This window comes from Capra hircus, chromosome 5 (genome assembly GCF_001704415.2).
Source record: "Capra hircus breed San Clemente chromosome 5, ASM170441v1, whole genome shotgun sequence".
NCBI classification, from domain to species: domain Eukaryota; kingdom Metazoa; phylum Chordata; class Mammalia; order Artiodactyla; family Bovidae; genus Capra; species Capra hircus.
In genome coordinates this window covers 106,438,411-106,451,790 of record NC_030812.1, presented here as the reverse complement: position 1 = coordinate 106,451,790, position 13,380 = coordinate 106,438,411, and the positions used below count along the sequence as shown (strand labels likewise).

The window sequence follows — 13,380 nt, the reverse complement described above, 5'->3', positions numbered from 1 at the left end:
AACAAAGGTCCATATAGTCAAAACTATGAGTTTTCCAGTAGTCAGGTACGGATGTGAGAGTTGGACCATAAAGAAGGCTGAGTGCCAAAGAATTTATGCTTTTTAATCATGGTGCTTGAAAAGACTCTTGAGAGTCCTTTGGACTGCAAGGAGATTAAACCAGTCAATCCCAAAGGATATCAACCTTGAATATTCATTAGAAGTACTGATGCTGAAGCTGAAGCTCCAATACTTTGTCCACCTGATGTGAACAGCCAACTCATTGGAAAAGACCTTGATGCTGGGTAAGATCGAAAGCAAAAGAAGGGGGCGGCAAAAGATGAGATAGTTAGATAGCATCTCTGACTTCATGGACACAGATTTGAGCAAACTCCAGAGATAGTGGAGGACAGAGGAAGCCAGCATGCTGCAGTCCACAGGGTTGCAAAGAGTCAGACATGACTTAGTGACTGAACAATAACAGAATTATAGGAATAAGGAGAGTTTCAATTTTTCCTAAAACATCGTCATTGTTAAAGTTGACTCTGTGCAGTCATATGTTAGGATCATGACATTTTTACAGGATTTTTGTCCTTTTCTCTAGTCTCCAAATATCCTGGGATAGACCTGTGTATGTCAGTCACTCAGTCCTGTCTGACTCTTTGTGACCTCATGGACTGTAGCTCACCAGGGTCCTCTGTTCATGGGATTCTCCAGACAAGAATACTGGAGTGGGTTGCCATTCCATTCTCCAGGGTTCCTTCCCAACCCAGGGATCAAACCCAGATCTCCTGCATCGCAAGCAGATTCTTTAGTGTCTGAGCCTAGAGCTTGGATATAGTGGACCTATATACTATAATATTAATCATTAAAAAATCATAATGAGAAACAAAACCAAAATGTGACCCAATGTGATTATAAAGATTCTTGGTTTCTCAAGTAGGTGTTCAGCTCAAGAGGAGGGAGAAATCAAAGGCAGAAAAGTCTAAGGGCCTTTCCCATTTGTACGTTTTTCAAAGTCAATCTGAAAGTGCTAGAAACCTGTAGGCTCACCCAGGATGGGACGGAAGTGGGCACATGCTGTAACTGAAAGTGCAGAGAAAAAGTGCTGTGATGGAGGAGGGGGATCAGAATGGAGCGAGGGGGCCAGGCAGCAGGCACAGGGAAAGAGGGCCAGGAACCAACCCATGCCTGTCCCACCTTCTTCATTGTGACTGACCGAGGGCCATCCTCTTGGGGGACACCCTTAGGACATGGCATTTTGGGGTAAGAATACTTTGTTCTTGTGTTGTGTCCAAAGTCTAATAATGTTATTCCTCATTAAGTCTTTTTTAAGATTTTTCTTTATGTGGACCATTACAGTCTTTATTGAATTTGTTACAATACTGTTTTATGTCTGGTTCTTTGCCCTGAGCATGTGGGAACTTAGCTCCCCAACCAGGGACTGAACCTGCACCCCCTGCATTGAAAGGCAAAGTTTTACTGGACTGCCAGGGAAGTCCCCTCATTAAATTTCTTTGTGCAACACTGGGTTAAAAGGGCACCATGTCATCTAGAAAGATGCATTTTGACAGGTGGAAACTTAAAACCAAACGAAGAAGGCTTTTTTCCTACCCCAATGCCCTCGGCTTCTGGAGGGGAGGGGTGACATTACTAGATACTGTTAACAAAGAAACTGGCCTCAGGTTGGTGTCCCTCACTCAGCTGCTCAGCTGCCCAAGATTCCACTGACCCCCAGGGACAGACACGATGACCTGTGTTCTCTCTCTCACACACCCCTAAGGCTGCACTGGGTGATCTTTCTTTCCCCTGAAACACACTGTCTTCCTTTAAACCACAGCTCACCAGCACACACACACACACCAAATTGTAACATGTGAGAGGAAGTGTGTACAGTAACAGGCCTTACTTGCCACCCCACCTCCAGTTCCTAATCCCAGGGACCACAAATATGGTGGCAGTTTTCGGTGAAGAGTTAAGGCCTCCAAAGCAGTTCTAATTTGCAGTGACCTCTGCTTAACTCTTAGAAATCCCCTGCTTTGGGAAAAGGCCTATTACACTGGTGGGCTAGCTCTTATGAGCTCCATGTTACATTTGTGGCTACTGAGACTCAGACTGAATTCCCCAGAGTCTGGAATGGTATATGGTGAGACTTTTATTTTATTTTATTTTTTTGGTGAGACTTTTAATATGAGTTTCAGAACCAGTTCTTTTTACATGTATCACCGTGATTGCCAGCGGGGAGAGGGTGAGTGCATACACCCTACAGGGATATGTGTGTGTGTGCGTGTGTGTAAGGGGAAGGCTGAAATCATATTCAATATAATAATTTAATGAGGGCTTGGAAAACAAACCCTACTGACTTCCTTTGCAAACTGTAGAAAATAAAGGCTGATAGAACTCTTCTTGGCTCTTGGGGACGTGCAAAGACATCTTCCTTACTATGGAGGGCATCCAGAGCAGAGACAGTGAGGTGTTCATGGTTTGTTTATCAGATGGGGGGGTAGGTGCCATCTCCACTGGTCACGTGGTCCTGCTCTGGCACGTGGTCCTGCTCTGGCTCACTCATACTTCGTATTTAACAGCATCTTGCAACAGAATTGTTCTCAGTGTTGCTGTCATCCGGAACTATTGCCTACCAATAGCCATTATTTTTCTCCTACATCTAATGCCACCATCTATGGTCTGAATGTCTGTGTCTCCTACCAGACTCACAGGCTGAAATCACTGTAACCCCCAAAGGTGATACCAGTAGGTGGAGTCTTGGCAAGTGATTAGTGCATGAGGATGGAGGCCTGCTGAGTGGGATCAGTGCTCTTATAAAAGAATGCTGAGCCTTCCCTGGTGATCCAGTGGTTAAGAATCTGCCTTGCAAGACAGGGGACAGAGGTTCGATTCCTGGTCCGGGAACTACATCCCAAATATCTCGGAGCAACTAGAGAGCCCGCACACCAATGAAAGGTCCTACACGACGCAACGAAGATTCCGAGTGTGGCAACTAAGACCCGACACAGCCAGAAATAAACAAAAAAAGCACACAGGCCCCTGGCCCTTCCACCATGTGAGGTTACCAAGCAAGGTCTCTGCACCCTGGAAGTCCACCCTCACCCAACCACTCTGGTGCCCTGATCTCAGACCTGCAGCTGCCAGAACAGACAGCAACAAATTTCAGTTGCTCATAAGCTACCCAGTCTGTGGTATTTTCTTATAGCAGCCAGAACGGACTCAGACACATTAGGAAAAAGGTACTGGTGGTATAAAACCAGAAAGAATACAAGGTTTTACATATAGTGTATTCTCAATTTTATGAAAAAATTTTTTTTACTAATTTATAAGTTAGTATGGGAAGCAGTGTGCTGTAGTTGGAGAAAGCACGGGCCTGCAGTCAGAAGAACTAAGGTGTGGATATGGTCTCTGCTGCCTACCAGCTGCATAAACGCTCTGCTCCCCTGTGGCCTTATCTGCAACATGGGCAGGGTGGGGATAGAGCTGCATTTATTTCAGGAAAGTTGAATTAAATTAGAACTAATTTAAGTAAAACACTTTGACGATAGAAAGCACTCAGTAACTGATCTTGTTATTATTCTGAGGAGGGACTAGACAGAGCCAGATTCATGGGCATACAACTGGGGCCACGTGACGCCTGGTACCTTGCAAGGGCTCTGAACTTGGTTTAAAGCTGGGCTGTGGCCATCTTAAAATGCATAATAATTTTTTAACAAGGGGCTCCACATTTTCACATTGGGACTTGCAAATTACATCACTGGTTCTGAGAAAATACATACACACACACACACGGAAAAGACTGAAACGCAATACATCAAAATGTTAACAGTTTATCTTTGGGTTATTTTAAAGGTGATTTCTATTTCATTGCTTATTCTTCTGTAGAGTCTACATTTTCCATTTTGAATATATATTACTTTGTTTTTGAGGGAAAAAAGTGAACACATGTTCTTTTATAAAACAGTTCTCCCCATTTTGCAGATGAGTGAAACCAAGGTAGCAGATAGATAGGAAATGACTCACACCAGGGCACATTAAGACAAGGAGGGGGAAGCGCACCCCTTCTGGTCCTGCTCCCCTCACAATGGTCTGAATTACCCAGCGTTTCCAGCACAAATGTCTCTGGGCGTCTGACCTGGTCTGGGGAACCAGCTCCACACTCTGGAGAGGGAGCCCCAGATCCCTGGCCTTTGAGCATGTACACAGACTGACTGCTTTCAGAGCTTTGAAAGCAGATGCCCTGATTCTGCTCCCAGAGGGCTTGCAGCTGAGCTGTGCATGAGGTGGCTGTGCACACACTAGATGCTGTGAGAAGAGCAGGGAGGACCTGGTTGACCAACTGAGGGGCTTCCCTGGGGGTCCAGTGGCTAAAACTCTGTGCTCCCAATGCAGGGGCCCCAGGTTCCAGCCCTGGTTGGGGAACTAGATCCCACATGTCACATACCACAGTGAATATGGAGATCCCAATGCCACAACTAAGACCAGTGCAGCCAAATAAATAATTTTTTTTTAAAAAAAAAAGAGCAACTGAGAGCGCTGAGCAGTCTTTTCAGTCAGGTTCTTCACACGGAAAACATAAAGGCTCCTCTGAACCTCCCTCCCCACCCCGAAGGTGTCCAGAGGTGAGCAGTACGAAGGAGGAGGGGATGGGAACGCAAGGGATAACCCTACTGTGTTCTCCACAGTTCACAGTATTAAACATCTCTGACAAAATCCCACCAAGATGGCTTCTTTATTTCACGCTCACAGGTGCCCAGCCTCCCCTGTGCTCTGATTTTCCCTCCTGCACTTTCTCTTCCCCTCCTGTATCTCTTGGCAAGCATCCAAATCAGAATTTGTGGTGCTCTCCCCCACCCCCGCCCCATGAATGTCTCTTGAAGGTCCTTACAGTTCATTCCTGCTTCACCCAACCCTTCCTCCTCCAAGAACCAAGCCTGCCCTCAACAGCCCCCGGAATCTTCATAGACTAGCAGAACTCATCTCTGGCAGACTTTTCTAGGCTCAGACTCGAGGCTCTGGGCTAAGATCAAGAGAATAAAGGAAAGACTCGGGGGAGCTCAACAGCCAGGCTCACGCTGGTGAGAGTCACAGGAGTCCTTCTCACACCATCCAGGCAGGCAGTTGGCTTTACACCCGTGATCTGACTTAGCTTAATCCTCACCATGATCTTGATAAATTAGGTATTAAGGCCCTCACTCTTACCAGATGAAAAGAGGCAAAGTAACGTGTTCAAGACACAGCTAGTCAAAACCCACAGAACATGCAACACCAAGGCGGAACCCCATTTCACACTGTGTGCACTCAATTGTGCTGTGAACCTAAAGATGCTCTAAAACACAAAGTCTATTAAACACAGACAGACACAACTAGTAAGGACCAAGAGCTAAAACTAAGTCTGTCTCCTGCTATATAGCACAGAGAACTCTGCTCAATGGTATGTGGCAGCCTGGATGGGAGGGGAGTTTAGGGGAGAATGGATACATGTATATGTATGGCTGAGTCATTTCACTATTCAGCTGAAACTACCATGGCATCGTTTGCTAATACCTCATTACAAAATAAAAAGCTTAAAAAAAAAAAAGGCAACAAAAGAAAACTAGGTCTGTCTCCTTAGGTGATGGTGAGATACTGTCTTCAAAAACTCGTTGAGCTACATTGCACAGGCAGAAATAATGATAGTGTGTGTGTGTGACATCCTATTATAGATCACATTGGTATGTCTGTGTGCATGTTAAGTAGTCACCACAGAGAAAAGAGAAAGAACTGGAAAAGAGAAATCTTAAACTGAGTCCTGCCTCCATCACCTGAAAGTTGAGTGATCCTGGGTTGGTCACTCTGATTTTGGTTTCTCCATCTGTAAATTGCAACTGGGTTGTTGTGGAGGTTCAAGTGAAATAAAGTGTGTATAGAGTACTCTGAAATCATAAGCAACTCTCCCCATATTGGTGCCCCCCACATACACACCCATACATACCCACGCACACTCACATGTACACATCCATGTGATTGAGGGGTAACCAGGAACCTCTGCTTCCACCTTCCCCACTGAGCCGCCGGCCACCTGTAACACGGAGTGGCTGGACTGGCACTTCCATCTCAGTCTGTGAGTTCTGACCTCCAGTCTACCCAGAACCCACAGTGGTACTGTCTGAGCCCCCGCCCCCGCCCTTCCCGCTGGTCTCAGGGCTGTGTGCGCAGCCCTTGTACCCTCACCCCTGCTCCCTTGTGGCACCTGCTGGCCTCACCCTCCCCACACCCTCCCCAAGTCCTGGTATGACATGCAGATGTCACTGTCTGGGGAAACTCTGTCAGCAACGAGGCCCTGTGGACCAGTATCCCACCTGCTGCTGGGGTAAGCAGTCATAATTTTGACTGTGCTTTTACAATCACCTTCTTCCCCTTCTCTCTCTCTCTTTTTTTTTTTTTTTCTATTGTGTCATTTCAAGACTTGAAAAACCCCACGTGATCCTGTGCGACTTGTGATTACACAGCCCCAACATACCCAGAGGTGCTTAGAGGCATATAAACCACTCTATCTGCCTGGAATTCAAGTGGTTCCCGGGAGGCACCTTAGGGATAACTTGAGAAACAGACGGTGGGTCAGGAGTGATGTGATCCTAGGGTCCCACCAGCTTCCCTTTAAGCTGCTTGACAGTAATGTCTCTACAAGGTTTCATTTAAGAAAAGATCCCCTTGCTCTGAAGAGTCTGAAGTCTCTCTCTCCTATGACTAAGAAGAGATGAGCTATTCTTACCCCTAAGCCACCAAAAGAGTGCCAGGAGCCTTTTCATCACAGAGGTGAAAGGTGTTTTGTGCCAGTGTGAGGAGAACCAGGTATTAATCATTCACGGAGCTCTGAGTCACAGTTAAAATCCCCAAACTCTGAATGCAAAAGAACAAAGGGGAATTTTACTGACCACAATCAAGAGCATCCCCAGGCCTCCTGGGGCATTCCTGCAAGACCTGCGTGCCCTGGGTTCCTGTTCATGTCAAATCAGCCTTCACCTAATGAACATCCATTGTGAGATGCGTGTCCAGGATGGGAATGTTTAATAGTAGTGGCCATTGCTCAGTAATGCTTTGAATATGTGAATTTTGCTTCAGAAACTCCTAGCTGTTGTGCAATATTGTAGCTACCAGCTACTTAAATGTAAATGCATTAAAATTTAATAAAATTTAAAATTCAGACTCTCAGTCACACTAGTCATGTTTCATGTATATTTCATATTTCTAGTCATATTTCAGTCCCTACATGTGGCTAATGGCTGCTTTCACCAAACACTGAAGATGGAAATGTTCTGTTGGATGGTGCCAGAGCAACCGACCTCATTCTTAATGACCCCTTGGGCAGCTGGGCTCCTCATCAGTCCCTGCACTGGTGTGTGCCTGCTCAATAGTTCAGTTGTGTCCAACTCTTTGTGACCCCATGGACTGTAGCCCATCAGGTTTCTCTGTCCATGGTATTCTCCAGGCAAGAATACTGGAGTGGGTTGCCATTTCCTTCTCCAGGGGGATCTTCCCAACCCAGGGATTGAACCTAGGTCTCTTATATCTCCAGCATTTGGCAGGCAGGTTCTTTACCACTGAGCCACTGGGTAAGCCCTTCTACTAAATTCAGACTTGGATCTGAGATCATATACTGTTACTCAGGAAGTGTTCTATATAAACACACTTTAGAAACATAATTTAAGAGCTTTAGGGATGTTAGGAATCCTCTTTTGTGACAGCATTACTTTTCACGAAGGAGAATGTGAGATCCAGAGAGGTTCAGTGATGTGCCTGAGAACACACGGTGACTCAGCACACACACATGATCCCAGGCCACCCAGTTTTCACCCCGGGTTTGTCTCACCAACTCAGCATCAATGGGTGTCCTCACTGCAGGACCCAACAGCTCTCTGTGCCTCCTACATGGCACAATAGCCCTAGGGTCTCATTGTGGGCCTCCTACTCCATGACCACTTTCTGAGTTGCTCTGAGTGTTTACTTATGTATAAGTTCAAGCACATTAAAAAAAAAAATACATACTTTCCAAGAGACAGTTTCCCTAAAAATGTCCCACGGGCTTCCCACTGCAGAAGTCACCCTGGCAGTAAAGAGAAACAGACTGAACAGCCTCCGTGTAGGTACAGTTTCAGTTTTACGAGCAAAGGTCAGAAGCACTCTTCACTAACTTGCCATGTGTGTCTCACAAGGGCATGTTTTTTTATTTGATATCATATTATCTTTCCAGGGCTTCTCCAGTGGATCAAACGGTAAAAAAAAATTTGCCTGCAATGCAGGAGATCCAGGTTCAATCCCTGGGTGGGGAGGATCTCCTGGAGAAGAGAACAGTTAAACACTCTGGTATTCTTGCCTAGAGAATTTCATGGACAGAGGAGCCTGGTGGGCTATAGTCCATGGGTCTCAAAGAATCAGACATGACTGAGGGACTAACACTTCCACATCTCTGCAGTATGGGCTCAGCTGTCACTTCTCCAGTGGGACTAAGGCTTGAAAGACCTGGTCTGGCATAGAAAACAAACTTACAGTAACCAAGGGGGATGGCCAGCGGGGGGGAAGGAGAGATAAATGAGGACTTTAGATTTAATATATACAGACTACTATATAAAAATAGATAAACAATAAGGACCTAGTGTTTAGCACAGGGAACTATATTCAACATCTTTTAATGACCTATAATGGGAAAGAATCTGAAATAGAATATATGCATTCAATATCTTGTAATAAGCCATAATGGAAAAGAATCCGAAAAGGAATGGATATATGTATAGTATAACTGAATCACTTTCCTGTACCCCTGAAACTAACACAACACTGTAAATTAATTATGTTTCAATATTCTTAAGGTTATAGAAAATAAATTTTTCTTTAAAAAAAAAGACATGGTCTGGGAACTTGGACCCAGTTGTGATAATGAAGACTCTAGATCCTCTTTCTGTTTAGAAACAGAAGTCAGCAGACTGTACAACCTGAAGGACCCAATCAGGTCCACGTCTCTGTTTTTGTAAATAAAGTTTTATTGGAACATGGCAATAGTTCTTCATTTACATATTGTCTATGGCTGCTTTCAGGCTGCAATAGCAGAGCTGAGACAGATGTACTAGATGTAACAGAAACTGGAGGGCCTATAAGGTAAAAAACATTTGCTCTGTGTCCCTTTTATCACTTTATAGAAAAAGTTTGCTGAGCCCTGGTCCAGTCAGAAGAGATAAACCATCTCCCAAATCCTGCTTGCTATGTACTTCCAAACGATGCTCATGAGGTGGGGAAAGTCTAATCCAAGAAGATCTTGCCAAACCGAAACCATTATTGTAGCCAATTACAGCTGTTTCTTTTTAAAACCAATGTGCTTTTAATGGGTGTTTGGAGGGAAAATATCTTTAGGTGCTTTTCTCTTTTGCCTTTTTTTGTTCTGAATTCCCCTCTATTTAGCCAGATGTATCATATTGTCTAAAGGATGACTGAGGTTGTTACAAACAGAATTGCAAGGAAAGAGGAATAATTGATAGTTTGCTTCTTACATTCAAAATAAGGTTTTCCACTGAGACTATATTTTTGATAGCCAGGTTTTGTTGAGAATAAGGATTTTTTTAAAAACATTATTTATTTGGCTGCATTGGGTCTTTCTAGGTGAGGCTAGTTTGGCCACCTCATGCAAAGAGTTGACTCATTAGAAAAGACTCTGATGCTGGGAGGGATTGGGGGCAGGAGAAGAAGGGGATGACAGAGGATGAGATGGCTGGATGGCATCACTGACTCGATGGACATGAGTCTGAGTGAACTCCGGGAGTTGGTGATGGACAGGGAGGCCTGGCGTGCTGCTATTCATGGGGTCGCAAAGAGTCAGACACGACTGAGCGACTGAACTGAACTGAACTGAACTGTGGCATGCAGGCTCAGTGGTTGCCCCATGGCATATGGAATTTAGTTCCCTGACCAGGGATGGAACCCATGTCCCCTCCATTAGAAAGGGGATTCTTAACCACTGGACCTCCAGGGAAGTCCCAAGAATGAGGACCTTTGAAATGTCTTTATTTCCTTTTTGAATTATTATCAAGGTCTTCCACATAAGGCAAGTCCCAATCAAACCGAAAGGGAAAGAAGAGAAAGCCCACCTTTTCTGACCCAAGATTACGTGGGTTATGGGAAGAAGGGAAGCAGAGAAAGAGAAGGCAAGTGAGTCCTAATTTCCCCTCTCTGAGCTGAAATCATGGGTGGGAACACGACTCTGAATCCAGATCTCCTGGGTTCAAATCTTGGTTTGACCTTAGGCAGCGTAACCTCTTTGTGCTTCTGTTTCCTTGTATGTGAAACAGGGGTGGTGGTATCACCTGCCCTGCAGAACTGTAATGAGAACCGAGTGACTGCATGAGTGCCAAAGTGCTTAGGATAGTGGCATTGTAGTGGAGATGTGGGGAGTGGATGTTGCTGTAGATTTTGGAAGGAAGGCTCAGCAGACGGTGGACTCTGTCTCTCACTCTCATTTTGGGGTCTGGAAGGAAGTCACCCTAAAGGCTGCCCCCACACCAACCTAGAGCAGTTCTGTCAAAGCAAATTCTTCACCAGAAGTGGGGCCGGGCCTTGCCTTCATCAGAAACTCAGGACCAAGAGCCAGGTGTCTGGTCGGAGGGTTTCCAGAGGGAACCATCTTGGGGGGTGGGAAGGGCGAGGAGACCACTGATCTGAGATCACCCGGAGAGGAGTTCATGGGACTCGTAGCAAGTCTCAGGTGGTCCAGTCACCACCAGAGTCCAGATGGGGAGAGTCAGCAAAGGAGCCCCTGGGGTCCTTAAGAGCAAAGAGAGAAGGACCAGGGGTACTCTGGCCACAGACACCAGCCACCAAGGCTGTTCAGCAGGAGCCAGGAGCAGACCCAGTCGGGCTCTGCCTAGCAGCTCCAGAGTAGAAACTAGCAGAGACGGACAGGCCATCACCCCTCTGCCAACAAGCATACAGAAACCACACCCCTCTCCTGTGGGGCACAGGAGTGGAAACTGGAAAGACTGTCCATTCTCTTTTTTAAAATATTATTTATTTACATGGTTGTGCCACGTCTCAATTGTGGCATGCAGACTCAGTTGCAGCAGGTGGGATCTAGGTCCCTGACCAGGGATCGAACCCGAGCCCTTTGCGTTGGGAACGCAGAGTCTTAGCTAGTGGACCACGAAGGAAGTCCCAAGACTGTGTATTCTATTTCAGCTGGACCGTTTGCTATTTAAATTAATGCAATTGTGTCTGTTAGATTAGGTGGAAATACAGCCCTCATCCCATGGTCCACCCTCCCTCTCAGCACCTGTGCAGCAGGAAGGGGACTTATAAACACATTATATCACTTCATACAAGCAGAGAAATTGCCCTTTTACTGCTGTGTTTGAGGGCAGTGGGAGTACACTTGTGACTCTGCCCTTCTCCCCCCACCATTAAACTGGGTTATACATTTCACGCGGCCTCTCACACCCACACAGGCACAAGCTGGTGTCTAAAACCAGCTTTGGGAACAAACCAGGGGCGTTTCTGGCTCTAAGGTAAACAAGAGGAAGAAAATCTTTCCAAAAAAAGACGCATTCCTGGTAGCTTTATTTTAAAAACAGGGGAAATGCAACTCCTTGCATAAACAGAATTTAAAAGTACAACTTCTTCCTCCTCCCTTTCTAGCTAATCAAGGGAGAAAATGACAACTGAACTGTCAATACAAATGTATTGTTCACACACTTAGTAGAGTAAGGCTTATGCTTTGGGACTATTAGGTAAACGACAATTTTTTTAACTTGTAAGGGCAGAGGAAACTAAGGAAAGCGGAAATCCCTGAGCCTTAATCTTGGAAATAAGCTGGAGGCTCCCCGGCCTTGGTGACTGGGGACCATATTTGGCTCCACCAGCAGGAAGCCAGATGGTGTCTTCAGGCTGTTTCTCAATTTCCGGGATAAACCCACAGGATTTCTCTGCCAGGAGTAACACTCTTGCTAAAAGCAGGATGGGTGACCTCAGATAGCTCCTCTGGGGCATTGGAGCCACTGCGGTCAACGGTGCTGTCACCACCGACTCAAAAGGCCACCTGCCAACGTGCCACATGCCACTGCCAGGAGCATATACACACACACACACAGGTGTATGCACATGTATACTCCCCAGGCGCCAAGGCCAGCACAGCATCCCACATCAGACGGGCAGACAGCATGTCTGTCCCGCCACTGGGAAGTCTCTCCCACCCAGAGGAAATGGCAGAGACCAGACGGCAGGGCCTGGAGCCCACGCAGTCTGACCAGCGCCCGGCAGCTGAGAGCAGCAGGATGGAACCAGAAAGAGGGATCGTCGACCCTCAGGTAAGTCCTCCTGGGACAGAGGGGAGAGGCGCCGGGGGCAGAGGGGTATGCTGGGGAGCAAGGATGAACATTCTGGTACTGGATACTCTCCCCTTGCGCTGGTTTATCCCTTTTCTTCCCATCTCCCTGCCGGACTCTCCGCTGGTTCTGAAATGTGTGAGAAAGGGACTGTTTGAGTCCCTCTTGGGCTCCGCTTCCTCGTGTCAGTCAAAGTTAATTATGCTGCTTTTACCAGAAGATGATTGCACATCCCTCCCGGCGCTTTGCCCCAAACCCCACAGCTTCTGTGAGGGCTGCAGGCAGTTCCACTCTGGAGAAGAGGAAAGAGGAGTTTGGGTTTAGGGAGGGGGCAGCTGGCCAGCTCTGCATAGCACTGGTTGGAAGAAACTGGAGCTGTTCCCCCATCTCCAGATAAAGCTCTCAGGTGTGGGACAGAGCATCTCCTTCCAGCAGTGCAAGATCAGGAGAAGGTGGATACCTGACTCCCTTCCCAGGGGGATGGGCGTGGGGGGCGTCAGCAAGTCCAGTCCAGTGCCACGCAAGGAGGCAGAGGGGATCCCGATGAGGAGGGTCAGGTCACTAGGACTTGTACTTTCTGACTCTGTCTACTGAACAGGGTCGGACCATAGAGGTTGGATGAGGACTTCTCAGAGTCCAACAACTGAAGGATGGAGGAGTCTGGAGATCAGGAATTTGTGATCATGGGATCTGTTCTTTGAGCAAAATCTTAAGCAGCACCCCAGTACGTGCTTCACATTGAAGCAGAGCTGTAGTGTGTGTCGGGCTGGGTTGGGGGGCCTCCGCCTTGGTTCTTCCACTCCTGGGACAAAACCGGGGAGGTCCTAGAATTGCCTGGAAAACTGTTTCCAAACTGCTGATGCAGTTCAGCATCTCATCTCTGTGTCTTCTTCCTTGTCATCCATCCAGATGTGGTCCCATCTCGGGGGGGGGCTGCTCCCTCCAACAGTAAGGCTCTTGCCCTCGACTGGTTCCCTAACACATTCAGGTCTCAGCTCAAATGTCACTGTGTTGGGGAGACCTTCCCTCCTCCCTCTCAGGACGAACCTCC

The 13,380-nt window shown here is 46.7% G+C and overlaps 1 protein-coding gene across 1 annotated transcript in view; it reads left to right on the top strand.

The window, feature by feature from the left end:
* NINJ2 (ninjurin 2) overlaps positions 11,946-13,380 on the top strand; it is a 71,484-nt gene continuing 70,049 nt past the window's right edge. The window contains exon 1 of the mRNA XM_005681001.3: positions 11,946-12,311. Coding sequence (XP_005681058.2) covers positions 12,165-12,311 — 147 coding nt within the window. The 5' untranslated portion in view covers positions 11,946-12,164. The remainder of the gene's footprint in view (positions 12,312-13,380) is intronic.